At 57.8% G+C, this 23,671-nt stretch overlaps 11 protein-coding genes across 11 annotated transcripts; 5 read left to right on the forward strand and 6 right to left on the reverse strand.

Moving 5' to 3' along the window:
- The first annotated feature begins 138 nt into the window (after positions 1 to 138).
- On the forward strand, positions 139 to 1,013 carry MYCTH_2311805 (uncharacterized protein). The gene is made up of 2 exons (XM_003666747.1): positions 139 to 508; positions 602 to 1,013. Exons 1-2 carry the CDS (start codon positions 376 to 378, stop codon positions 835 to 837), a joined length of 369 nt encoding a protein of 122 aa, XP_003666795.1. The 5' UTR covers positions 139 to 375; the 3' UTR covers positions 838 to 1,013.
- A 298-nt stretch (positions 1,014 to 1,311) lies between these two features.
- MYCTH_2311810 (uncharacterized protein) lies at positions 1,312 to 6,078 on the reverse strand. The gene is made up of 2 exons (XM_003666748.1): positions 5,596 to 6,078; positions 1,312 to 5,533 (listed from the first exon to the last, which is right to left on the reverse strand). The coding sequence occupies exons 1-2, from the start codon at positions 5,864 to 5,866 to the stop codon at positions 1,476 to 1,478; spliced, it is 4,329 nt and encodes a 1,442-aa protein (XP_003666796.1). The 5' UTR covers positions 5,867 to 6,078; the 3' UTR covers positions 1,312 to 1,475.
- A 63-nt stretch (positions 6,079 to 6,141) lies between these two features.
- MYCTH_2311811 (uncharacterized protein) lies at positions 6,142 to 8,145 on the forward strand. The gene has a single exon (XM_003666749.1). It carries the CDS (start codon positions 6,554 to 6,556, stop codon positions 7,790 to 7,792), a length of 1,239 nt encoding a protein of 412 aa, XP_003666797.1. The 5' UTR covers positions 6,142 to 6,553; the 3' UTR covers positions 7,793 to 8,145.
- A 1,019-nt stretch (positions 8,146 to 9,164) lies between these two features.
- On the forward strand, positions 9,165 to 10,433 carry MYCTH_2311813 (uncharacterized protein). The gene has a single exon (XM_003666750.1). It carries the CDS (start codon positions 9,392 to 9,394, stop codon positions 10,373 to 10,375), a length of 984 nt encoding a protein of 327 aa, XP_003666798.1. The 5' UTR covers positions 9,165 to 9,391; the 3' UTR covers positions 10,376 to 10,433.
- Positions 10,434 to 11,538: 1,105 nt separating this feature from the next.
- Positions 11,539 to 13,140, forward strand: MYCTH_2316525 (uncharacterized protein). Its single transcript, XM_003666751.1, has 4 exons — positions 11,539 to 11,849; positions 11,921 to 11,973; positions 12,050 to 12,204; positions 12,287 to 13,140. Exons 1-4 carry the CDS (start codon positions 11,696 to 11,698, stop codon positions 12,750 to 12,752), a joined length of 828 nt encoding a protein of 275 aa, XP_003666799.1. The 5' UTR covers positions 11,539 to 11,695; the 3' UTR covers positions 12,753 to 13,140.
- A 914-nt stretch (positions 13,141 to 14,054) lies between these two features.
- MYCTH_2311822 (uncharacterized protein) lies at positions 14,055 to 14,761 on the reverse strand. Its single transcript, XM_003666752.1, has 2 exons — positions 14,590 to 14,761; positions 14,055 to 14,514 (listed from the first exon to the last, which is right to left on the reverse strand). Exons 1-2 carry the CDS (start codon positions 14,752 to 14,754, stop codon positions 14,263 to 14,265), a joined length of 417 nt encoding a protein of 138 aa, XP_003666800.1. The 5' UTR covers positions 14,755 to 14,761; the 3' UTR covers positions 14,055 to 14,262.
- Positions 14,762 to 15,634, reverse strand: MYCTH_2311824 (uncharacterized protein). The gene is made up of 2 exons (XM_003666753.1): positions 15,434 to 15,634; positions 14,762 to 15,349 (listed from the first exon to the last, which is right to left on the reverse strand). The coding sequence occupies exons 1-2, from the start codon at positions 15,549 to 15,551 to the stop codon at positions 14,820 to 14,822; spliced, it is 648 nt and encodes a 215-aa protein (XP_003666801.1). The 5' UTR covers positions 15,552 to 15,634; the 3' UTR covers positions 14,762 to 14,819.
- Positions 15,635 to 18,060: 2,426 nt separating this feature from the next.
- Positions 18,061 to 18,780, reverse strand: MYCTH_2311826 (uncharacterized protein). The gene is made up of 2 exons (XM_003666754.1): positions 18,340 to 18,780; positions 18,061 to 18,255 (listed from the first exon to the last, which is right to left on the reverse strand). Exons 1-2 carry the CDS (start codon positions 18,519 to 18,521, stop codon positions 18,129 to 18,131), a joined length of 309 nt encoding a protein of 102 aa, XP_003666802.1. The 5' UTR covers positions 18,522 to 18,780; the 3' UTR covers positions 18,061 to 18,128.
- A 262-nt stretch (positions 18,781 to 19,042) lies between these two features.
- Positions 19,043 to 20,587, forward strand: MYCTH_2084627 (uncharacterized protein). The gene is made up of 3 exons (XM_003666755.1): positions 19,043 to 19,376; positions 19,442 to 19,713; positions 19,775 to 20,587. The coding sequence occupies exons 1-3, from the start codon at positions 19,187 to 19,189 to the stop codon at positions 20,360 to 20,362; spliced, it is 1,050 nt and encodes a 349-aa protein (XP_003666803.1). The 5' UTR covers positions 19,043 to 19,186; the 3' UTR covers positions 20,363 to 20,587.
- A 59-nt stretch (positions 20,588 to 20,646) lies between these two features.
- Positions 20,647 to 21,759, reverse strand: MYCTH_2130730 (uncharacterized protein; the record flags this gene model as incomplete). The annotated part of the gene is made up of 1 exon (XM_003666756.1): positions 20,647 to 21,759. One exon carries the CDS (start codon positions 21,757 to 21,759, stop codon positions 20,647 to 20,649), a length of 1,113 nt encoding a protein of 370 aa, XP_003666804.1.
- A 168-nt stretch (positions 21,760 to 21,927) lies between these two features.
- On the reverse strand, positions 21,928 to 23,422 carry MYCTH_112612 (Coproporphyrinogen III oxidase-like protein). The gene is made up of 2 exons (XM_003666757.1): positions 23,148 to 23,422; positions 21,928 to 23,057 (listed from the first exon to the last, which is right to left on the reverse strand). Exons 1-2 carry the CDS (start codon positions 23,364 to 23,366, stop codon positions 22,029 to 22,031), a joined length of 1,248 nt encoding a protein of 415 aa, XP_003666805.1. The 5' UTR covers positions 23,367 to 23,422; the 3' UTR covers positions 21,928 to 22,028.
- Between the last annotated feature and the right edge of the window lie 249 nt (positions 23,423 to 23,671).

Genomic DNA, 23,671 nt, shown 5'->3' on the forward strand with positions numbered 1-23,671 from the left:
GTGTTGCTGCTCGTGTTTGGTGGTGATGGTCCGCAGAAAGAGGGCGAAAAAGAGCGCGAGCCAAGCTGTTGCGTGAGTGACGTCATCACAGCTTGCCATGCCTTGTTGGACCCCTCGTGGAGTACAAAGAAATACACAGTAAACTGCCTTCAACCACAGTATGTAGGTCATTGATATATCGGAACAGCTCAGGTTTCTCTTCCATTCTTAAATACACTACCAGACCTCAATTGATCCTCACCTGCACAAACTGGGTCAGTCCTACCAAACCGTTGCCCGAAAACAACCACAACAAAGCCACTACTTACACACGAAAGAATCCGCGTCTCATCTCGCTCCCTCCCCAGAAAAGCAACAAACAGAAAATCAACCACCATGTCTGCTCGCGCCCTTCTCAGCACATCCAATAAGCCGTTCCGCCCCTCCACCATTTTCTCCCTGACAAGCAGTACCGCGCGCCGGAGCCTCAGCCAGACGCCGCGCGCATTCCTCAAGGAGTCCGCCTCTAGTACGTTACAGAACCCAAGAGAACAAGATCCAGATGAATCAATCACCCACCCAGAAGCGGCAGCAGCTAACCAGGCAACTTCTCTTTAAACAGCAGACCTCGATCCCGACAGCTTGGAGCGCCACAAGCAGGACTCGCTCGAGAAGCAGAAGAGGGGCCAGGGCCACTGGAAGCCCGAGCTGGCTTCGGTCAGCGAGGAGATCGTCAAGGCGGACCGCTTGGGTCCCAGGGAGTCGGGCGCCGCGGCCATGAAGCGGCTGCAGGAGCAGACCAAGGACCGCGCCGAGGAGACGAGCAAGAACCGGACCAGCATGAGCGATGGTTTGTGATTTTCTCGCCCTATCTTCTATATTCTCTCTCTTCTCTTTGATCTTTTTTTCTTCTCTCTCTGTCCCTCTTTGTCTCTCCCCTTCCTTCCATCCTCCCTGCCTGTGGACGAGTTTGTTCTCAGTGGGATGACGTTCGCATTGTCAATTAGATGGTCGTTTTTTTTTTTTTTTTTTTTTTTTTTTTTTGGCTGACGGTTTGCATTGCTTGAGCAGATTAGGTTTGTGAAGGGTTGTAATCTACTACATACAACTAGAGAGAAACGGGGAGCCGGAAAGGAAAAGGGGAGTGACCTGATTGTACTGTACATCATATGAAGGGGGACAAAGGCGCGGCAGGGAGTTTGTTCTGTTCAATTGCATCGAATTCATATCTGTAATGTCAAGAGACTGAGACCCTAGGTATTGAGCCATTGTGTATGTACATACGACCTTGTACTGTTTCTCTGAGACATTAAATATCAATGTTCTTCCGGTTGCCCTTTCACAAGAGCCACACAGCCCCCAGTTGTCGAAGACCGGAGGCAAGTATGTCCTCTTCCCAAGACGCCGCTGCTGCACCAGAACGTCGCCCGGTTATGGTACGCCTCCTACCAGACAGGGAAACCGTCTCAAGAAATACCAAACATTACTTCAGGTTTTCACATCCCCCTACCCCGTCCCCTCCCTCTGCCCCTGCCCCTTCCTCTACCCCTCCCTCTCAGCCCTCCTCTGCCCCGGCTCGCCAGAGTCGGCCTCGCAGGTATATCTTCGTCATCGTCCGAGTCCGAATCACTCGGTTCCTGCGCGCCGGTCACCCCGCCCTCCTCCTCATCAGATCCAGACGTCGACCCCGAGGGCGACGGCGACCCACCCTCTCCGTAACTGCTGTCCTCTTCTTCCTCGTCCAGGTCCCCGAGCCTAACGATGGTCGGACCGGAAGGGACACGCGGCTGGGACGGCGGTGGAGATGGCTCCGAAGGTGGTGTTGGTTCGACGGCGGCGGCGGCGGAGGATGGCTCGAGCTTGACACCAGGTTCGGGTTCATTTTCACCTTCTGACCCGGCGACGGATCCCTGTGGGGGGGATGTTGAGCGAGGTGCTTCCCGTGCGGCCATAGAGGAGGCGGAAGGCGGTGTGTCAGGTTTGCTCGGCGCAAAGGCACCATCAGACTCTGGCAACATCTCGGGCTGGACGCGCGCGGAAGCAGACGAAGTTGGTGGTGGCGAAGGGCTGCCTGCCTCATCCGACACCACCTCTTCTTCCTCCGCGTTTGGATCAAAGTCTTCATCTTGGTCTTCGTTCTCGCAGTCCCTTCCACTTCGGGTCGCTTGCTCCTTTCCAGGTTTGCCCCTCTCCTCAGCGGCTGGTTGAGGCTGAGCCTCGTGAGTGCTGCTTCCTCTAGTATCATGTTTAGGAGATGTCTGCGGCTTGGCGCTCTCCAGATTTTCGCGCCGGCCGATCCTGAACTTCTTTCCCTTGAGCCGCATTTTGTCGGCCATAGACACCAAAGACTGAGACGGCAACTCGATAGTTATTTCCGACTTCTTCGCCGGAGCCTCTGGCGGCGGGTTACGCCGCGGACGGCCCCGTTTCCTTGGGCCGGTGGACGCCACAGGTTCATTCGGTGGCGTCGTCTCCGTGCGAATAATGACCTCCCCTGTTTCGTCGAACGCGTCAAGTTGTTGGGCGAGCTGGGCATCGAGGTCCGCGTCGTCCTCAGCTTCAGGCTCGGCGTCAAGGGAAGGGCGCGCTCGAGGGGGGCGGCCACGCCGCCTCGCTGGCTTTTCCGGCTCGGGAACTGGAGGAGCATTGCTCTGCGCCCCCGATACGTCCGACTTCCGCGGTCGGCCCCGCTTCTTAGGGGGAGCAGCTAAGCCGGAGTCTTGGGCGGCTGATGTGGCACCACTGGTCATTGTGAAGATGGCCGCCGACGCCAGGTCGAGGGGATCCTTGTTGGCGTCCTCGGGTCTGTAACTCGCAATGCCCTCCGGTGCCCTCGGCGAGCGAGGAACGACAAGTTCGTTGAACTCCTCCTCGCCGTTTTCGTCGTCCTGATACCCGATCTTGGGTCGGGCATGCCTGAGAGCAGGTCGGTTGGGGGAATAGGCGCGTGGTTTCTGAACCTCAGCTGTTTCTTCCGCTGATTCGACCGGCTCGCTCGTTTGTTGTGGAGCCTCTGCCGGCGCCTCAGACTGAACCGGCCTAGCCTCTTGGTCTTCTGTGGGAACATCATTCACGGTCCTATCGCCGTCGAACAGAGCCGGATCCATGTTGCTCAGGGCAATCTCCTGCTCATCTCGTTGGGGCTCCGGGCCGAGCTTGGGCCTCTTCCTATGATGAGACCGTGGCACTTGGAAGTCCGGATCGTCATCACCTTCCTGTCTAGCCCGTCGCTTCGCGATTCGAATTTGCTTCCTAAAATACTCCGACATCTCCGGCTGATCGTCGACCAACAACATACTATCGGCCGAGGGCGCTTGATATGGATCGAAAAGAATCTTGTCAGGACTGTCGTCCTGTTCGTAATAACCCATTCCGAGCATTCGTTCCCGGCCAAGCACGGAGGGGTCTGGGTATGAGGACTGATCCTCAGCCACGACCATGGACATGTCAGCAACTTCGGCGGGCGGAACTCCATGGTCCCCATTCTGCTGATGATGTCCATCAGGCGCTCCCGGAGCCGCGATATAGTCTCCCACGGGCGTCGGACCGGAAGCTTGCGTTCCGTCTTGATGAGAGAACCCGTTGGCAACTGGTTGCTGCATAGCGGCATCCAGGGTTTCTGCAAGTGCACCGTCGGGTAGGGCAGGAATCTGGTTGGCGAGCTCTGCTTGCTTCGCCTTCTCCGCTTCAGCCGCCTGTTGTAGCCTCTGCATCCGCTTGCTCGACAGGCTTCGGCTTTCGTCACCGACGCTCTTGAGCCACATCAGGTTGTGGACACGGAAGTCGACCAAGGTCTCGACGCTGCGGTCGTCTGCGATTCGCCGGGTGTCGTGTCCGAGTAAGGTGGTCTTGGGAATGTAAGGAACGCCGTTTCCAGCTCGACGGCAGGCGGCGCAGTTGCAGATCTTGAGGCATTTGGGACACTGCCAATGCTCGTTCTGCATCACATCCTGGGGCATCAAGTCGAAAGCCCTGTAGAGCACACCGTAGCAGTACGCGTCGGTGCATCCCTCGTTGGAGCAGAAGGCCAACTTGTAGGTGTAGTCCTTGTGCTGACAGACGTGACAGCGGTACACGTCGCCCTTCTTTGCCTTTCTCTTTCTCCTCTTCTTCACTGGCCTACCATTGTCATCAACCTCGACGTCCGACTCCTCACGGTCGGATGGCTCTTTGACTTGAGTGATATCCTTCCAGGGCCGCATCCGAAGTTGCTCCTGGCAAATCTGGGCAACTGACTTTTTACCGGACCTCTTTCTAGCGAGCTCTAGCGGAAGGGGCGAGCTTTCCAAGTTGATGTAGCCGTCGTTCTTGATGATCAAAGCTCGCCAAGTCTCGTACCGGTCAACCAGGTACGACCAGCGCCACTGCTCGCACCAGCTGAGGTTGGAAACGCAGAAGCACGAGCGGCCCATGGCATAGCACTCCATACAGATGTCATACGTGTCCTCGTCTCCGTTGACTAGCTGGCGTATGCAGTGCTTGCATGTCAAGAAGCGGTTGAAGATGTTTGCTCGGCAGTAGGAGCAGGTGATGTTGGAGTCGTACTCGATATACTCGACCTCCTTCTCCCTGGTGGCGAACATCTCGTCGACCAGGATCCTGGTGTATAGCTGGAAGAGTGCCTTGAAATCGGCCGCCATCTGCTTCATCCGTGTCGAGTTCTTGATGAGATCTTGGCCGAACCCGAGCAAGCCGATGTCGGCTGTCTTTTCCATTTCCACCATCTCCTTGTAGTACTTCTCGAGGGTATAGAAGATGATGGCCTTGTTCTTGTACTGCTCATCCCGGCAGACAAGTCTCGCCTTCGGCAGGGCCTCGCTCAGCGCCAGCTGCAGTGTCTCGACCGTGGTCCGATTCCAGGCAACCTTGATGGTCCTGGTGCCGCGGTTCCAGACCTGATGGGGAGCCAGGGGAGGGACGAGGATGAAGTCACCAACCTTCTGCTCCACGATATAGACGGGAAATGTCGCCTTCTTCCAAGCGTTGATCTGGGCGAAATGCTTCTCGATTTCGATATCGTGACCCAACATGGACAGAAAGTACTCCCTTACTACTTCGCGGTCTTTGGTCTCGGTCATGAACCATATCGAGCTCCCCGGCTTCTCCCCGTTCTCGTCGCCGGACGCGTCCACCATGATATTCTGGCCCAGGCTGGCGCACATTTCCCGGTGCGCAGGGGTGTAGGTGCCTTCGTGGCCGACATAGCACATGAGGTTTTGGGCGCGCATCTCTTCGGGCAGGCTGCTCATGAGGTCACCGGCAGGTGCGATAGATCGTCCCTCCTGGAAGATGTCCATGTCGGAATCCCCTCGGCCTTTGCCGGACCGTTCGTCGATGCTCTCGTTCATGTAGAACAGGTTGGGCGGGATGATACGCTGAAGGTACTGCTGCCACTCGGGCGGGCAGTCCATGTCTTTCAGATAGAGTCGTTGCCGTCGCTCATCGCGAAAGTTGGTTGGCGTCCACTGGTTCGTGAGGATCTTCATCGACCGTAGGTAATGACCTAGTGTCATCGGAATGTCGGTTTGGCCCGTTAGATCCCGGACATTCTCGGCTGCTCCATCGTTAGCTGGCACGCCCATCCACTACAGCAGACACAAATTGATGGCTGCACACGTTTCTTGTTGTATGTACGCTCCAACCACTCTGCGCTGAAAAGCGACTTGGGCAACCGGTCGTTCCATTTCTCGATAACCAGCGGCTTCCCGCCATGGACGACATGGAGGAACACCAGCCTTTCGAATTCCTGTGGTCCGATGTTGCGGATCTGAGCAGCCGAGACACGCAAGACCCAATGGAAGTTGGGGGTCCTCTCGACAAGAGCGTGCAAGTCGAGATCAGGCGGGATAGGGTCGAACTTTGCCTGCGGATGTTGAGCCGTCCGCATGGTGACGATTCGCGCGGGGCGCGACAGCGCGCCGGTCAAGGGGATCGAGAAATATCAGATGGCGGCAATTCGAAAACAAAAGATCGGCTTGGTCACTTTGCATTTGGTAGCGAGTGCCGTCGCATGTTGCGACGGTCAAAGATGCAGCGGTTGTTATGCTGCACTTGCGGGGAGGAATGCGCGGTGCCTTCCAAAAGGCTATAGAGCGTGGAATCGCGTGTGAAAGGAAGTCGAGGAGAATGGCCAATGGAAAGACGCCAGCGCGGAAGGGCAGCCAATCAAAACACGGAGGAGTGATTAGAGCTCTGAACGGGGCCGAAATTTGCTGATAAGAAGACCCCAGAGCAACCAGTCCAGCAGTCCAGAATGTGCATGTGAATATCAAGTGAAATTAGCTCCCAAGTTCCTCTCTGTCTCGAAGCCCAAAGGCAGAATGGAATAAAACAGGCTGCTAGCTCTAGGTTAGGGCTCGCTTTAGTCCAAAGGAGCGGGTTCAATCGCAATTAGCGTCACCTTTCCCAACCATAAACTTGCGTAAGGTTGACTAACTGAGGTAAGTGGTTCTGCTCCTTTTTTTGTTGACTCGTGAGATGAGCAAGTAGGACTGAAGAAGCGAAGAAAAAAAGTAGTGTATTGGGGAAGTCAGGGCACACTTTCAAAAACAGAGGCATCGGAACAGGCGCCATGATGTCAGCCTGCCGAATGCGTCTCGCGCTGCCATTGCGGCGCGCGTTTTCTTTTTCTTCCCAGACAGCAAATGCTCACAAGCCATGGCGCCCATCATCATTACCCTCATCGACTCGGGGGTCTCAGTGCGTCTCGACTCCTCGGCGACTCGCGCTCGACCTCTACACGGGCTCATCCAGGACCTCCCCGCGCGCACTGGTCGCCTACCACACCAGTACCAAACTCCTCTCGACGGCAACGACTGACCCTTCCGATCCCATCCCCGGCCCGGAATACACGCCTCCGCAGACCGGCCTCCTCTCCCTCCTCCCGCGCTCGTGGGTCCCCTACGCCGAGCTCATCCGCCTCGACAAGCCGACGGGGTCCTACTACCTCTTCTTCCCCTGCGTCTTCTCGACCCTCCTCGCGGCCCCGCTCGCGGCGCCCGTGACGCCGCCGCCGACGGTGCTCGGCACGTCCCTCCTCTTCCTGGCCGGCGCCGTCGTGATGCGCGGCGCGGGCTGCACCATCAACGACCTCTGGGACCGAAACCTGGACCCGCACGTGGCGCGCACGCGGCTGCGCCCGATCGCGCGGGGCGCCGTCACGCCCTTCCGGGGCCTCGTCTTCACCGGCGCGCAGCTGCTCGCGGGGCTCGCCATCCTGCTGCAGTTCCCGCCCGCGTGCTTCTTCTACGCCACGCCCAGCCTGCTCCTCGTCGCCACCTACCCGCTGGCCAAGCGCGTCACGTACTACCCGCAGTTCGTCCTCGGCCTGACCTTCTCCTGGGGCGCCATCATGGGCTTCCCCGCCCTGGGCGTCGACCTGCTGCACAACGGGGCGGCGCAGGCGGCGGCCGCGCTGCTGTACTCGTCCAACGTCGCGTGGACGGTGCTGTACGACATGATCTATGCGCACATGGATATCAAGGACGACGCCAAGGCGGGCATCAAGAGCATCGCGCTCAAGCATGACAAGGAGACGAAGCAGGTGCTTACGGGCCTGGCGCTCACGCAGGTTGCCTTGCTGGCCGGCGCGGGCATCGCGGCGGGCGCCGGTCCGGCCTTCTTCGTCGGGAGCTGCGGAGGCGCCCTGGTTACGCTCGGCGTCATGATCAAGAGGGTCAACCTCAAGAGCGTCAAGGACTGCTGGTGGTGGTTCGTCAACGGCTGCTGGATCACGGGCGGCGTCATCACCCTGGGACTGGCGGCCGATTACCTTGTACGATATGCTGAGAGCGACGGTGAGGAGTTGGCGTGATTGTATTGGGGGCCTGTTCGATGGGGCCTGTCTGGTAGATCCTCATGTACCATAAACTTTGTTTAGAAGATAAATCCAGCGCCACGACCCGCGCTGAACACCCAGCATTACATGACGCCGTTGCCAAACATGCAAGCATCTGCTGTTTCGGCTTGATGATCTCTTATTTTCGGACCATGTCTACCGTAAGTGCCCAGATTCCCCAACCTGGTGGAATGCCAATGTAAGAATGCCTCGCAGACTCCTCATGCCGAACTGACGCCATTTTTTTCGTGCGCTCCGCATTTATGACCTGGGCTTCTCCTTCTTCTCCTTCCAGAGAGCGAGCAGACCGACACCAGAGACCTTGACAACTGGTAGGGGGTAAGCGACCGCCACGCAACATTACATTAAGAGGGATGAACGAACCCTTGAAGCGGACACCAGGAATATCACCCTTGGCCTTGCCCTTACGACCGAAACCGGCGAGGAGGACCTCGTCGTTCTCGTCGACGAAGTTCAAGCAACCATCGTTGGGGACTACGAGAATGTCAGCGTTTAGGCATTTAGAACCGGACTCCGTGGCTTTCGCAGCCTCGTCCTCGCATGATGATCGGATCGGGGAGTCGTACCGAAAGCGGTGACCTTCTTGCCGTTCTTGATGAGCTGAACCCTGACACACTTGCGAATGGCCTATATATACCACCACCGGTTGGTTAGCCTGCTGAATCTCCGGACTCGGAATCGTGCAGAATCGTCGTCGGGGAGATTGACGTACAGAGTTCGGCTGCTTGGCTTCAACGCCAACCTTCTCAAGAACAATACCCTTGGCGTGGGACGAACCACCGAACGGGCTACCTCCATGTCAGTCCCTGCTGAATTGCTTTCTCCGGCTCATCCGTCGATCGCTGCGAACCTGGACTTATAAGCGGTGCCGAGCGCACGCTTCTTGTAGGACAAATCAGCCCACCGCTGCTCACGGCGGTTGTTGCGCAGCTTGCGGGCCGCGTTGAGACCACGAGGCTTTCCACCGGACATGTTTGCTGCAAAACCGCAAAGTTAGAGACCGCAAGCGAACAGAGGAAGCCGATATGGGTCGCAATGGGGATGCTGGGGATGTGACGTACCGACTTGTTGATGATCGCGGGCTCTGGGTATGGTTCGTGATCTGGAAAGTTCGCGGATACCGATTTTTTGGCGGACGGCGAGTTTCACGGTACACTAGGGCGGAAAACCCTAGCCTCCGGATTGGGTAAGCCTGTCCCGCCTCAGGCCACCAGCCCCCACACAGTGTACTAGTAAGCGAGGATTGACTGGCCAGTGCGCCTTGTTCGCTTTACTGGCCGGCGCGCCCCTTCGATTGCATATTGAAATAACTACGGGGTATCGCAGTATTTGGGTCTATAACTCAGTACGTAATAAGTTATCACCGATATGGATTACGCAGTACTCCATACTGCATACCTTACGCCTGTTAATACTTCGTTCAAACGGTTACAACACCTACCGCGCAAAGGCAGCTAGCCGTTGCAGAACGGCACGAGCAACAAAACCTCAACCCGTGGTTTCCCTTGAACAACGATTTGTAGTCTCCTGCGCACAGTCAAAGATGTAGCAGAAATGTCGCACATTTTAAAAGCAAAGTCCAAGCCTCGCGACCCTCTTCAGCACCCCTCGGGCTCCCCTGTCTCCCCACTCGGCGCTTCAGGGCCAGGTGCCCGGCCCCCATCCTCCTCTGCATCGCCATTCACGTCGAAAAGCGCAGGAGGGAGAAAGGGAGGAGCGGGAGGAGAGGGTACGGCCAACAACGCCCCCACGACGACCCCACAAGCCGGCTCCTCCCGCCCGAGCACGGGGGCGGCGCCGGGCGGCCTGAACTTCAACCTCTCCGTTCCCGTCCCGGTGCCCTCGGTGCCCTCCTTCCACAGCAGGGAGTCGACCCGGACGACGACGGACCGCACCGACGCGCTGTGGGCGGAGATGCAGGCCACCCTCGAGGCGGTGGAGCTCTCTGCGGGCGGCACCACCACCACCACCACTGCCTCCGCGGCGGCGGCGGCGGCGACGGGCAGCGCGCGCGTCTTCGGCCCGGACCACGAGCGCAAGCTGGACGAGCTGCGGGCCGCGCAGATCGCGCTGGCGCAGGCGTGGGCCAGAAGCGAGGCGGACGAGGCGATCGAGACCACCGCCGGCGCGGGGGCCGGCTGCGGTTCGGTCGCTGGCGGCAAGGCGGGTGAGGTCGGCGCCGGTGTGTCGGAGGGGAGGCGGAGCGTGGTCACGGATGCGGGCGGGGGCGGCGCGGGGGGAAGAAGTACGGTCGGGACGGGGAGTGCTGCGAGACCTGGTAGCAGCGGGCTTGGGATGGCCGGTGCTGGGGGAGGAGGGCAAGGGGGAGAGATGGAGGAAGAGACTGAGGCGGATATCCTATTGGCGAGGAAGCGGAGGGAGGCAAATGATCGATATTTTCAGAGAGTAAGTCAGGGGGTGCTGGATGTGGTTGCCAAGTTGGAGGATGTCGCCATCGCTATGCGCGCTGTTGAACAGGAAAGCAAGGAGCTTTGGGGGGACGAAGACGAAAGCATCCAGCAGAGCGCCAAGACTTGACAGAGACATCACCAGGGAGGGATTGATTCATTGGGGGCTATGTGCGGCATGGGGACCAGAGCGGTGCCCTCTGATTATCCCCGAGTTGTTCTCGGGTTCACTGGAACTTTGCATTGCTACGGCGTTGGGAGACGCACGGAGTTAAGTGTTTGGGTTTGTCGCCGTCTTTCGCCTGATGATGCGTTTCGTGGTGTCAATACTTTGCGGCTTGCACAAAACTGACTTGGTTCTGCGCGGGGATCTGGGCTTGTGTGCCAACTGAACCTCGTCGGTGAGCAGAAACTTGTTTGAGGGATAGCTTCCAGTGACCCGGTAGGTGCGGATTCCATTTGGAATAATAATGTGCACGTGTCACTCCAGGTTAGGTGTATCGAGTGACAAATCACGGCCCGAAACAAATTTTGTCAATACAAACACCGCAGCCGTCTCGGACGAGCCAACTGTACGGGTTTAGACTCAATACGGAGGTACACAACTCTGTCTGTCCCAAGTTACTCTGTAGCATGCGAAGCTTGTAGTACTGTGGTACGGGCAGGAGCTAGTGTACGAAGCACGCTCTTGCAGAAATGCTGAAGCTGAGCTGAGCCTGTCTGCCACATGCTGTGGGGCTTCCCCAACGCCCCGCTCACAGCCTTTCACCCGGTTTGCCGCTCGGCTCGCAGGGTGCTATGATGCGCACCCAAGCTCGCCCCAAGGGACCTCGGCGGACCGGATGGGAGCTGCAACGTCAGACAGACAGAGCCGTGGCTGAATGAGAGGGAAGCAGGAAGAGCAACGGGTCGGAAAGAATGCAGGGAAGATAATGAGCCAGCGTCGCGTAAAGTTCAATGTTCCATTCTAAGTAAAATAAGTAAAAAGAAATGAAAATGAAGAAAGAAAAAGCAAAAGTCCCGATGAGTTGCAATGGAAGGAACGAACTTTGGTTCTGCGAGTGAGGATGGGGAGTGAAGCAATCGTACCGAAGGTAGCACTTAGTTACAGCAGGTGAACTCTGGGCAGGTGCACATCCTGGTTCGTTCGGCGAATGTCGCAACCCACTCACTCCCTTGCGCTGGACCAGTCCCCCTGCGATTCGGGCTAAAAAAGCCGTCCGCGTTAACGGCCAAGGTCTGGGTATACTCGTAACTAACCGGTGAATCCCATCAAAATTTCGGGAGCCAGCCTCTTGATCTGGAGTGCACACCCTCCGCTTCTCAACCTTCGCGTGGTCAATTGCGCTCCATCCTTTTCTCCTAGCTCCTCCTCCGTCTCTCGCAAATCCGTCTTTTTTTGCCCGGTTTCGTTTTCCTCCTTGATCAACACCAGCCGATACCGGACAAGATGGGATACCTCGACGACGAAGTCAAACGCCTTCAAGGCATTATTGCCAACATCGAGAGCCGGGTGCAGGCCCTGGAGAACAAGCAGTTTGGCGCTAGCCAAACGAAGACGGCGGAGGAGATTCGCATGATCCTCATCGGCCCTCCCGGTGCCGGTATGTGAGCCAACGTTGGCCGCGACGACGGCCGCCCAAAGCGCGCGAATAATTGCACTCACACGGCTCAGGAAAGGGGACGCAGGCGCCCAAGATCAAGGAGAAGTTCAACTGCTGCCACTTGGTAAGCCAATTGGGTGTTTTCCGTACCGCTGCGAGAGACTTGTTACCGCTAATCGCTTCTCGTAACAAACCACCAGGCGACGGGCGACATGCTGCGGTCCCAAGTTGCTAAGAAGACGCCTCTCGGCCGGGAAGCCAAGAAGATCATGGACGCCGGCGGCCTTGTCAGCGACGACATCGTCATTGGCATGATCAAGGAGGAGCTAGACAACAACAAGGAGTGCAAGGGCGGGTATGTTGGTTTTGCTGCATGTTGGTGACAGACATGCGATGTGCGCTGACAGCTGTTGTTTTCCTTTCCCGCCCTCCCTCAGATTCATTCTCGACGGCTTCCCGCGCACCGTCCCGCAAGCCGAAGGCCTCGACAAGATGTTGCGCGAGCGCAACAAGGAGCTGCAGCACGCCATCGAGCTCAAGATTGACGACGAGCTGCTGGTCTCCCGCATCACCGGCCGCCTTGTCCACCCTGCCAGCGGGCGCAGCTACCACACCACCTTCAACCCGCCCAAGGTGCCCATGACCGATGACATTACCGGCGAGCCGCTGATCCAGCGCAGCGACGACAACGCCGAAGCCCTCAAGAAGCGCCTGGCCACCTACCACAAGCAGACCGCTCCGGTCGTCGATTACTACAAGAAGACGGGTATCTGGCAGGCCGTTGACGCCGCCCAGCCGCCCAACCAGGTGTGGAACAGCCTGCTGGCCATCTTCGACGGCGACAAGGCGAAGGCCAAGTCTGCCGGCAGTGGCATTCTGAACAAGCTCGCGTCTAGCTCGTAGATGGGCGGCGCGGGTACGGACTGGGCTGGGGACGGGGGCGGAACCGAGACGAAACGGGACGGCAGGGATCAGAGGCGGCGGGACCTCGACATGCTGCTTTAGTTTGGTCGCGGTTGACGGGAGGTATTTCGGACGAGCGGAGAATCTCGGCGACCGGTTTTTAGGCCGGAATGGAGGGGGACGAATTCCGGATGTCGTCTCCGTCACCCAACCACATCCGATGGACGGACTTCTTGCACGTGCCGTCGAAAGGAGTTGCGGAATATCGGCATATATACCCGGTGTCGGCCGTGGCGAATCTCAAGACGGGATCTGCCGGCATGGCGGGCTTCGTGTTAATGAAGTCTTGTACTCTAACACATTGTAGAAATGCTTAACCTATTACTACACCTGCTTTGAAGAGTGCATTCTGGCTCCCTGTCAAAATGGCCAATTTTCACCATCGCAAAATGCCGCTTTCAGCAACATGCCCTCTTCCCAACCATTCTCCATATATGTGCAAGCGAGCGCTTGGCGTTGTGGTGAAGTGATCATTGAGCGGAACGAACATTTCATACCTGAAGTCCGTCCCTGTCCGTTCAAAGACAACCCGATGTCCGAGGGGTATACACGAAGGGCTCACAGTGAGCAAGGAAACTGCCAGGCGAACGCTAGAAGCATGTTGAGAATTTTACTGATTGGGATACCTGACAGGACGGGATTGACGATTTCATGAGGCATTCGAGATTCGCTTCTATCCACTGCTTCTACATACAAACCGAAGGATGATATCGTGGCAACCAGAAAACGAAAGGCCCCCATTGCCGACTTCTCTCGTAGCTCTCTCCAGCCAGTCACCAAATTCGCAATTGATCGGCCCCTTGCCCTTGATTCGGGCACACAGTCACTTTGAGGCAGAAACAGCTCGGAACAAGGAGGCTGATTATGATCTATCTATTCAAGGGGTATATCTAAGAAGGATGTGTAGGCCAGCAACCAAATACGCGGGTTCGAAGCGAACCAGCGAGCTCATGTCGTAAAGTTGCCGCCATCAACAGCAAAGCCAGAACCATCTACCCCTTCCTCCTCTCCTACTCCTGCAGTATACTCTAGAGAGAAGTATGCAAACCAAGCTCGGTGTGACTCTAAAGAACTGGACCGGGCAGAGAATCAACAAAACGCAAAACCCTTTCCCAACACTACGCAATATATATAGCGCAGTCAGTCGTCGTCGTCGTCGTCATTGTCCAGCAATGAACAACGACTACGCCTCAGTACGGCGACGACGACTACGACGACTCTGACGAGCCGCCAGTCTCACCTCTCCCGCAAAAAGACCCACGCCCACGCTATGCTCAGCAAAGACCAGAACAGCCTGCCGGCGCGCGCGCCCGCCCACGAGAAGGAGATGTTGAGCACAAAGAGGGAACCGCGCCGCAAATGAAGAAGCTGCTAACACTCCGGATACCACTATCTCCTCGGCGTAGCTAAACACTCGAACACATAACGAATCAGCATGGCCGGTTCAAAGTCATTGCTCCGCATCAAGGGCGTGATAAAGGAAGAAGAGAAGAGGTGAGGAGGATGAGAAGGGGGGGGGGTCAGTGATGCGCTGCCTACCGTTGACCATCTGCCTCTGCTTGTTCAACCAGCTCCGAGGTGCGTCGTGCCTCCTCTGCAGTACGACGTGGTTGCTCTGCAGACGGCTGGTGAGGTCGTACCACGCGGTGGTGATCATGGCGTTCTCGCGCTGCAGGTTCTTGATAATCTGGTCCGTAGCAGCCTGCGGCGAGAAGAAGGTTAGTCCGCCGGCGGTGGTCACGTACGTTGTTAGCACGAGGGGGCAATTGAATCGTACCTTGTGCGCGGCGAACGCGCCACCGCTCTCTGCGAGCTTGAGCCGCCGTTGGAGGTCGTACTTTTCCTGCTCCGATTTCTCCAATTGCTGTCGGGATAGTCCATTAACATCTTGATCATACGCAGAAGGCCGAAACCGATAACGACTGGAACGACAAAGGATCATGCCCGACACAACACCCTGAAGTACAAGGGTGGAAAGAAGAGGGGGTACGGGAGCTGCTGGGGCGATCAGGATGCTTTGGCACGCAACAGCCTCCCGAGCCAGCCTTCCCTTCTGCACCGTGTCCTCTCTTTCTCGGGCTTGATTTCCTCGCAACACCGAGGCACGCAGGATGCCGGGGTTGGCCGCCACACCGCCTTATCAGGGAAGCTCGTCCCCAAGAAGGAGGCCATATACGGTGAATCTAAGGTCGGGACCGCGCCGTTACTCACCTCGATCTTCTGCTTCAGCGCAGCCCTGAGCTTCTCGATCTTCTCCGCGTCTTCCTTCTTGCCCTTGGCCTGGGAAGACTCGGCCTGGGCACCGTGAGACTGGTCGGCGGCGGACGAAGCAAGCGCGTCGTCCAACCTCTTCTGGACCTTATCCTTGGACACCAACGCTCCCATGAGCTGGTCCTTCATCTGCTCGAGCTCAAACGCCCGCTGAGCGAGCTGCTTGCGCGTGGCCTCGAGCTCGGTCCGCAGCGACTCGGAGATAAGTTCGTCCGACGACTTGAGCGCGGCGAGGGCGGCCGTCTGATCTTGGCCGATGGCGTCGACTGTGAGCATGGCAAAGCCTTTGTCAGCATCCAGATCACGTTGAAAGTGGTAAGAAGTATGCTCGCAGAATCCTTGCAACATACGGTCTGTCTTGAGGCGGAGCAGCTCCCGCTCGCGGTCGGCAGCCTCGCGCTCGAGCTCTTGCATACGCTTGCGGGCCTTTTCGAGGTCGCGCGTGGTGTCGAGCAGGTTCCTACGCATATTGATAAAGGCGGAATCCCTGAAGTAGTTTGGCATTAGCAAGTGCAGGCTGGGGTTTACGCCCAAGAGGGCGTTGACGACAAATACTAACCCTTCGCCGCAGGCATTATCGACCAGCGCGTTGATCTGTTCCTGGGCCACGGCGTGCTTCTCCATGGCATCTGTGCACTGCAGGCGGTAGTGGTCTACCTTCTGGTTTGCGATGCTGAGCTCGTTGCGGAGCCTCTCGTTCTCCGAGGCCACGGCCATGTTGTTGCGCAACAGGCTGTTTTCGGCCTTGAGCCGTTGGACCTCGAGGCGGAGGGCGACGGCGGGATCTGAGCTGGTCTCAAGCTCCTGCTCGAGGCTGAGATTCGTGGCCGACATGCCCGGGCTCTCGGAGCCTGGCTGGGGGATGTCGCCGAGTTGAAGTTGCTCCTGGAGCTCTCTGATGGTGCTCTCGTCGAGTTGCCGTTTCGACTCGAGGTACTCGACCCTCCTCTTCAGCTCTTCGTTGGCATCCTGCAGGACGTTCTTGGACTGGAGCGTGTAGATGATCTCCTGTTCGTTGTTGCTCAAGACCCTGACTTTCTCCTCGATCTCCTTCTGCAGCCTCCTGTTCTGCGCCTTGACCTCCTCAAAGTCCCGAAGGTCCTGCTCCAGCTGTTGTATTTGCTCGTCCAGAACACGGTTTCGTTGCTGGATGGCGGTAAGGTCTTGGGCTTTCTTCTTGTAATTCTCCAGACCTTTGATCAGTTGCTGCTGCTGTCTCGTCTCGTGCTCGAGGACCGTGACCTTGTCTTCCAGGTCTTTGACCATCTCAGCCTTGACCCGCAGAGCCTCGTTCTCCTTCTCGAGTCTCGTGGAGCGTTTGATCTCTTTCTCCAGCAGATCTTCCAGCCGATCGATCTCGGCCATCTTCTCACGAATCTCGTTCCGCAGATCCTTGATGGCGGAGGTGGCGTCGGAGCCCCTAGCTCTTTTGAGAGCCGTGAGCTCATCTTGGGCGAGCTTCAGATCCTTCAGTACGGCCTCTCGGCTTCCGATAAGCTTGTCCAGGCGGGACTGCAAATCGGCATTCTGCTTCTTGAGACTATCGACCTTGCCCTTCATCTGCTCCAGCTCTTCGTCCATGAGCTCCGGATCCCTAAAAGCGTGAATGTCAATGTTGGTGTCGACGGCCTCATCCTCTCGTGTTTCTTCCTCCTCCTCCTTCCCCTCCCTGTCCGTTCGCAGTTCGGTCTTTTGGTTGATGATCTTGGCAATCTCGCTCTGGGTCTGGCTGTCGAGAGTGAGGATTTTGGGGACGTATGTTCGGGAGAGCGAGCCCATGCAGGCGGCCGTGAGGAAGGCCGAGAGGAACTCGCACAGAGCATTGTCGGTTGGGTTCTCGGCAATGGCGCGGAATTCCGATGGCGACGGGGCGAGAAGGGGGTTGTCGGCGCGAAGAAAGCGTGCCAGACCACGGTAGACGGTCTCAAGATTCTGGCGATTGTCGTGCTCGGACTGCGGATTCAGGATGAGGCTGGAGGAGTGAAATTCGGGAGCGAGCATTTGCTCGAGGATCTCGCCGAGGATGATGCCATCGCGAAGGTCCTGCAACGTCTCTGCCTTGTGCCGCGTGTCGAATGTGTTGGCCCACTTCAAGAGGGCCGCCTGGGTGAGGGGGCTGTATTGAGCCATGGCTATGGTGGTTCGAGAATGCTGTCGCCTACAATAAAAAGCGCTCGTTTGCTTCAACTCCCCGGGTTCGGGGAAAGGAGACGCGAAGAAGGAAAGGACCCTCCAGGCGACGTCGGGAGCTGCTGCGGGCCTGTTCTTATATCACAAGGCCCATGGCGCATCTCTAAAGAAAGTGAACAAGTAGCACCACGGTGATAAACTAGCTGTGCGATAACTCTTGCCTCAGCCTGGATTCCCGTGTTTCATCATCGCGCGCCGCGTCGTGTTTGTTCTGAAGAAGGGCATTGTTCATAGTCCGTTTTCGGGTGGTCCCCACCACGCCCAGGACAACCCCTGCAGGAAGCTATAGCCCTGTCGAATGGCTGCGGGGGAGATAACAGGGGGCTAGCACGCGGAACGCCATTCTGCATTAACCTGAGCCGCGTCCACGGACTTCCGTAGCATAGGGAAATGGCCGAATGTTATGCGGCTGCTTCACATTAAGTACATGGTGTACTCTATACTCTGGTTCTTCTGTTCGCCATCTTTTGTGTCGCATTCGGGCTTGAAAGATGTTCGACGAGCTACTCATTGAACAATCGCGGTGTTGGTTCTCCCACAATGTAGCGGCCGGCTCCAGTTGGAAACCACTTTCCAACAACTATCAAAGGGTTGATAGGAACTGAACAGGATCGAAAATACTTTGTACCGAAGATAAGCTCCATTGAATCCTACAGTACACTTGACAATTTCCCGGCTGCTGAACCATCCGTGACGCCATGGAAATCACCCTGCTGCTAATCCCACTCTTGCCAGGTGGCAGAAACTAGGAGCTTCTGCCTCCAATAATTCATCGCCAACAAGGCATCTCGTAGTTCGTGGTCGTCATGTCGTTTTGTGTTTGGCCGTTGTGTTTAAGTGTCTTCCTCACTCTCTTTAAAGCCCGACGCTGCCACCGTTCATGTGGTGGACCTCCTGATCCTCCTCAACAAGCACCTGGTACTGCTTGCCTAGAGCCGAAACTGAATCGATCACTTTCTCGCCAACCTTTGCCGCAAAGCCCCTGCTCTTGTCAGCATATGGCGCCCCGACGGCAAAACACCTGATGGTTCATGGTGGGTTGTTGTTGTTGTTGTTGGGAACCTACTTGATGAGAGTGTATTCATGCGTAATGACCCCACCGGCCTCGACAACGGCCTTCTTGGCTTGTTCCACGACCGAGTCGGGCGTCTCAGGCGGATAGGTGACAAGAACCGACTTCTGAATGTCGGCGGCGAAGGCGCCAGAGAGAAGGGTCAGGGTTGCGACGAGGAACGTGAAGAGTCTCATGATGGAGGCTTCACCGATTCTTCTGGCGATCCTGATAGTATTGGCCGACAAAATAGCTGAGAAGCCGTAAAGGTTGCGTGCTCGGTTATATCTTACAACGCGGTTGAGTTTAGGAGCCTGGAGTCACAGACGCGCTGTGAAATAGATAGGCACGCTGAAAAGAGCAGAGCTCGCTGACGATAGTTATAGGGTGGCAAGAGATCTTTGCTGGGCAAACTTGTGACAGGAGCAGCCCCTCGTTTTAACAAGGGTGTTCTCTTCGGCTCTGGAGCGGTGCCGTGACTGGCCTGCAGCAGGTCGCTGTGCCTAAACGGGCAGCTCAAAACGCCCCACTCCTGGTCCTTGGTGACCTGCTGCTTTGAGTACCAAGCAGCAGCGTTGGCGAGCTTCCATGGTCAGGTTGGCCCAAGCGCTCTCCGGCAGCCTTGCCCACCAGCCCACCACTGCCCACCAACACCTTGACAACTGGAACATCGGACCATACCTCATTGGGCACTGACCTGGATCCGGCGAGGCAGCGAGCTGCGTGACGACAACAAGCTGCAACCAGAACCGACGAAAAGAAATTACTTTACCCGATCCCCCAACTTCCGACCCGCGAACCACGGGCGGCACATTTTAGAGCGCCAAGTCGACTCTTTTCTTTTTCCCACAAAGCCTTCGCCATGCCAGCCACAACCGCAGAGACGCTGTCGCTGGTGACGCGCAACGTCTCGGTTGCCCCGCTGGTGCTACTCTCCGTCGTCGACCATTACAACCGCACAGAAGCCTACAAGAGCAAGACGAAGCGGGTCGTTGGTGTGCTACTTGGGCAGAATGATGGCAAGAATGTGCGCGTGTCGAACAGCTTCGCAGGTGAGAACAGTCCCCGCCCTAGCCACGACCTCTCTGCTCGCCCACTGACTCTATCGACTGCACAGTCCCATTCGAGGAGGATGACAAAGACCCTTCGGTCTGGTTCTTGGACCACAACTACGTCGAGTCGATGAACGACATGTTCAAGAAGGTCAATGCGCGCGAGAAGTTAATAGGGTGGTATCATTCGGGGCCGAAGCTGCGGGCCTCGGATCTCGAGATCAACGAGCTCTTCAAGCGATACACGCCCAACCCACTGCTCGTTATCATTGACGTGCAACCGAAGGAGTCTGGCGTTCCGACGGATGCGTACTTTGCTGTGGAGGAGATTAAGGATGTACGTGCCCCGGTGGCTCCTCTCTCACCTTGACCTCTCGCTAAACGGGGCGTTTGAACAGGACGGAACCACGACATCCAAGACCTTTGTGCACACGCCGACAATCATCGAGGCCGAGGAGGCAGAGGAGATTGGCGTCGAACACCTGCTTCGCGATATCCGAGATGTAGCTGTGGGCACGCTCTCCACCCGCGTCACCAACCAGCTCCAGTCCTTGCAGGGCCTTCACCTCCGCCTGCGCGACATTCAAGCGTACCTACAGAAAGTCCTGGACGGGCAGCTCCCGGTTAACCATGCGATCCTCGGAAATCTCCAAGACGTGTTCAATCTGCTACCGAACCTCTCCACTCCGAAGCCGGGCGCCTCGGCGAACGGTGCCAAGGGCGACACCGAACTTAACTATGCCATGAGCGTCAAGACCAACGACCAGCTCATGGCTATCTATCTGAGCAGTCTCATCCGGGCGATTACGGCCTTCCATGATCTGATCGAGAACAAGATCCAGAACCGGCAGCAACAGGAGGAGAAGGAGGCGGCCAAGAAGGAGTCCGAGAACGGAGCCAAGGAAGGCAGCCCGGCGGGGAATGGCGAGGCCAAGGAAGGCGGCGGTGACAAGGAGAAAGAGGGGTCTAAGCAGAAGAAGAAATAGCCTAGACAGGCCAGGAGCTGGGGGGGAGGGGAACCTAGGGGCGTGAATGACTGTACGAATTTCTTGCAAGTGCCCCATATGGCTTGGGCACGTTGGTCCATCTTAATGCCACTGGGTTCGGACTGGTGTGTGATGTGATGAAGAATAGAAAAGTGCCTCTTCTAGGGGCCTCGTGAACAGCCGAAAACTGGTCTGTCTGTGGACTGCGATGCAGCTCTCACCCAGAAAGTCTTGCCGCAATTGTTCGGCCTTTGCATGTTGATGCAGACCTCCCCCGCGCGCTCTCATATCTCTGCCAGGATCCCTGCCATCTCCTCCCTCTGCATCGTCTTCTCGATCACATAACTCCCCAGCGCGGTATGCCATCTGTCAGCCAGCAGGCAGGCCAGTAAGTGTTTACAGACCGGAATCCCTTCGCCAGCCCCAGCCCCCGTGCCATCCAGGCTCAACCCACCAAACGACCATGGTCCCTCCGCTCCTCTTTCCACATGATCCTCGTCGGCGGCCAAAGCAGCCCCATGTTCGTTATCGTGACACATCCCCGTATCCCCTCTCACGCCTCGACAGCCCCGAGAGCCAGCGCCGTCCCCCTGAACGGAAGCGAACGCGAACGCAGCGCAATTGCAGTGCCACGCGTCAAGCCGCACGATAGACGCGTTCCCGCTGTTCAGGGCGGAAGCACACAGCCCGCCCCTGCTGTCCTCGCCGCCGCCGTCCTCGCCTCCGCGCTTCCGCCTCCGTCCCCTCTCGCGAGCCTCCGCCGCAGCCGCCGACTGCACGATGAAGAACGCGTACCGCTTCCCGCTCCTCGGCCCAGAACACCTTCCTGTGCCCTCGCTCCCGCCGTCCTCGCCCTCGCCCTCGCCCTCGCCCTGCACCCTAGCCCGGCGTGGCAAGCCCTCGATTCCTCCCGTCGCGCCACCACCATCGCCGCCGCCACCGCTGCTGCTGCTGCCGCCGCTGCCGTGGCCCTCGCGCCGCGCGTCGTGCGGGCGCACCACCCCCGCGACGAGCCCCCTCTCGAGCAGGTCCAGCGCCGGCAGGACGAGGCCCGGGAACAGGGCGTGCAGGGTGGTGATGAGGTGGCGGTGGGAGGGCGGGACGCGGCGGAGCGGGTTCTCGTCGCGGCGACCGCGGCGGCCCGTCTCCCCCGTAGCGGCGTTGACGGCGGTGGCGGCGCCCGGTGGCAGTGATGATGATGATAATGATGATGATGATGGTGGTGGTGGTGGTGGTGGTGGTGGCGGTGGTGGTGCGAGGGGGATGGCCGAGATGGCGTTGAGGAGGGTGGTGAGGAGGGTTCGGGGCGTGGGGAGCCGCTTGGTGCTATTCGCTTTGTCGGTTGTTATTGTGGGGGGGTTGCTCGCGAGGTTGCTGGGATCTGGCGGAGGTGTCATTGAAAATTTCAAGCGATATGATGCTCTTCTTGGAATTGTAGTTCTCGGCTGTGTGGTTTTGAGATGATGAGGATTTGTGTGTGTGAATTAGGATCAATTGATGAAAACGAAGTCGTCCTTATTAGGCAGCGATGCCCTGGCGCACCGTGGCAATTAATGTACCAACCTGAAATACTCCGTACCTATTACGATGTAGATTCGTGGACATGGACATGAGTTACAGCTTACAATACATTGCGTTCTCGTCGGAGATGACACAAGCTCGGTTTTTATACCCACTCCTTGGGGTTCTGCAACACCTCAACCAGCCGCGCCTCCCTGCTCTTCGGCTCCGGCTCGTGCATGTACTTCCAGCTCGCGGTCAGGGGCAAGCTCATCAGGATGCTCTCCACCCTCGCGCCGGGCGTATTCAGGCCAAAGGCGGTCCCCCGGTCATGCACCAGGTTGAACTCGACATATCGGCCCCGGCGGATCTGCTGCCACTCCTTCTCCTGCTCCGTGAACGCCATGTCCTTGCGCCTGTTCACGATGGGGATGTATGTCGGCACGAAGGACTCGAGCGCGTCGCGGACGAAGGCGAACAGGTTCTCCTTGTCCGAGACCGTCTCGTCGAGGTCGTCAAAGAAGATGCCGCCGACGCCCCGCGCCTCGCCGCGGTGCTTGTTGTAGAAGTACTCGTCGCACCACTTCTTGAACCGCGGATAGTAGTCCTTGTTGTGCTTGTCGCATACCTCCTTCAGCGACCTGTGGAACTGCACGGCGTCCTCGTCAAAGAGGTAGCACGGCGTCAGGTCGCAACCGCCGCCAAACCACCAGGCGCCCGGCGAGCCGTCCGGGTTGGCCGTTTCAAAGTATCGGTAATTAAGGTGAACCGTCGGCGCCATGGGATTCTTGGGGTGTACGATCATGCTGAGCCCGGCAGCGAAGAACTCGAGGCTGTCGGGGATGTTGTTTTCGTCCGCAATGTTCTTGTGGTTCGCCCGCATCTTCAGGATGGCCGGCTTAGGCAGCGTGCCGTATACGACACTGACTCCGACGCCGGCCTTCTCAAAGACTTTGCCATCCTGAAGCACACAAGTGATGCCGCCGCCGCCCTCCTTGCGCTGCCACTCGTCTACCCGGAACGACGTCCCGTCCACCTCTTCCAGCGCCCGCACGATCGCTCTCTGCTGCTCCTTCACGAACTTCTCCATGCGGAGGCGCATGGGCGAGACATCCGAGACGCCCTGCTCCGTCTTCAATCGTTGGTCGCGCTCGGCGAGGGTCGCGGTGTCCATCTTCAGCGGCTCGTTGATGGTCTGCGCGCAAGACGTAGTAGGTCAGCGAACCGAATCGCGTGAAGGGCCACGCATTGGCGTCACCACTCGACCATGCGCCAAGAAGCATACCATCTTGTACGTGAGAGACGCCGTGGCGAACAGTCCAACAACGGCCCAGCCCAAGTACCTCCCCAGCGAGGTGGATGTTTGATCGGAAGCTCCGGCGCCTGACGAGCTCGACAAGGCCCTGCGGGAAATCGGACTGACGTTGACGGCCCGCGTACTGCTCAATTGACTGCGTGCTTTGCACTGCGCCCAGAGACGGAGCGCTGGCCGTCGGGAGGTCATCGCGAGTGGTTTTATGGTGTGTGCTTGCGTAGGGCGGCAACGAAGCGTGACAAGCTCGGGAGTGGTGGAACGATCAGGCGATTCTCAGCGCAGACATGAGGCCACTTTCCAGATGCAGCAATTGAAAAAAGCCGGCGCGCGCCGACGGAGCCCGAGGAGATGCGTCTACGACCCGAAAGTTCCACTCACTGGAAAGGCTTGCCCGGCTTGGCTGCTCTCCCTGTCAGAATCGGGTGGTCGTGGAATCCAGAACTCCGGAAGACCATGGATGTGTGTGACAACTGGGCGCGGGCGCGGGCGCGGAT

This window comes from Thermothelomyces thermophilus, chromosome 7, assembly GCF_000226095.1.
Source record: "Thermothelomyces thermophilus ATCC 42464 chromosome 7, complete sequence".
NCBI classification, from domain to species: domain Eukaryota; kingdom Fungi; phylum Ascomycota; class Sordariomycetes; order Sordariales; family Chaetomiaceae; genus Thermothelomyces; species Thermothelomyces thermophilus.

Bases quoted from the DNA above. Each gene is read 5' to 3' on its own strand.
- MYCTH_2311805 (XM_003666747.1), top strand. From the start codon at position 376: ATGTCTGCTCGCGCCCTTCTCAGCACATCCAATAAGCCGTTCCGCCCC. The intron at 509-601 runs GTACGTTACAGA...CTCTTTAAACAG, and splicing joins CCTCAAGGAGTCCGCCTCTA to CAGACCTCGATCCCGACAGC.
- MYCTH_2311810 (XM_003666748.1), bottom strand. From the start codon at position 5,866: ATGCGGACGGCTCAACATCCGCAGGCAAAGTTCGACCCTATCCCGCCT. The intron at 5,534-5,595 runs GTGTGCAGCCAT...ACGATGGAGCAG, and splicing joins GCGTACATACAACAAGAAAC to CCGAGAATGTCCGGGATCTA.
- MYCTH_2311811 (XM_003666749.1), top strand. From the start codon at position 6,554: ATGTCAGCCTGCCGAATGCGTCTCGCGCTGCCATTGCGGCGCGCGTTT.
- MYCTH_2311813 (XM_003666750.1), top strand. From the start codon at position 9,392: ATGTCGCACATTTTAAAAGCAAAGTCCAAGCCTCGCGACCCTCTTCAG.
- MYCTH_2316525 (XM_003666751.1), top strand. From the start codon at position 11,696: ATGGGATACCTCGACGACGAAGTCAAACGCCTTCAAGGCATTATTGCC. The intron at 11,850-11,920 runs GTATGTGAGCCA...CACACGGCTCAG, and splicing joins CATCGGCCCTCCCGGTGCCG to GAAAGGGGACGCAGGCGCCC. The intron at 12,205-12,286 runs GTATGTTGGTTT...GCCCTCCCTCAG, and splicing joins AACAAGGAGTGCAAGGGCGG to ATTCATTCTCGACGGCTTCC.
- MYCTH_2311822 (XM_003666752.1), bottom strand. From the start codon at position 14,754: ATGATCCTTTGTCGTTCCAGTCGTTATCGGTTTCGGCCTTCTGCGTAT. The intron at 14,515-14,589 runs GTACGATTCAAT...TTCTCGCCGCAG, and splicing joins GCGCGTTCGCCGCGCACAAG to GCTGCTACGGACCAGATTAT.
- MYCTH_2311824 (XM_003666753.1), bottom strand. From the start codon at position 15,551: ATGCGTAGGAACCTGCTCGACACCACGCGCGACCTCGAAAAGGCCCGC. The intron at 15,350-15,433 runs GTATGTTGCAAG...CCATGCTCACAG, and splicing joins GCTCCGCCTCAAGACAGACC to TCGACGCCATCGGCCAAGAT.
- MYCTH_2311826 (XM_003666754.1), bottom strand. From the start codon at position 18,521: ATGAGACTCTTCACGTTCCTCGTCGCAACCCTGACCCTTCTCTCTGGC. The intron at 18,256-18,339 runs GTAGGTTCCCAA...TGACAAGAGCAG, and splicing joins CATGAATACACTCTCATCAA to GGGCTTTGCGGCAAAGGTTG.
- MYCTH_2084627 (XM_003666755.1), top strand. From the start codon at position 19,187: ATGCCAGCCACAACCGCAGAGACGCTGTCGCTGGTGACGCGCAACGTC. The intron at 19,377-19,441 runs GTGAGAACAGTC...TCGACTGCACAG, and splicing joins CGTGTCGAACAGCTTCGCAG to TCCCATTCGAGGAGGATGAC. The intron at 19,714-19,774 runs GTACGTGCCCCG...GCGTTTGAACAG, and splicing joins CTGTGGAGGAGATTAAGGAT to GACGGAACCACGACATCCAA.
- MYCTH_112612 (XM_003666757.1), bottom strand. From the start codon at position 23,366: ATGACCTCCCGACGGCCAGCGCTCCGTCTCTGGGCGCAGTGCAAAGCA. The intron at 23,058-23,147 runs GTATGCTTCTTG...TCTTGCGCGCAG, and splicing joins CGTCTCTCACGTACAAGATG to ACCATCAACGAGCCGCTGAA.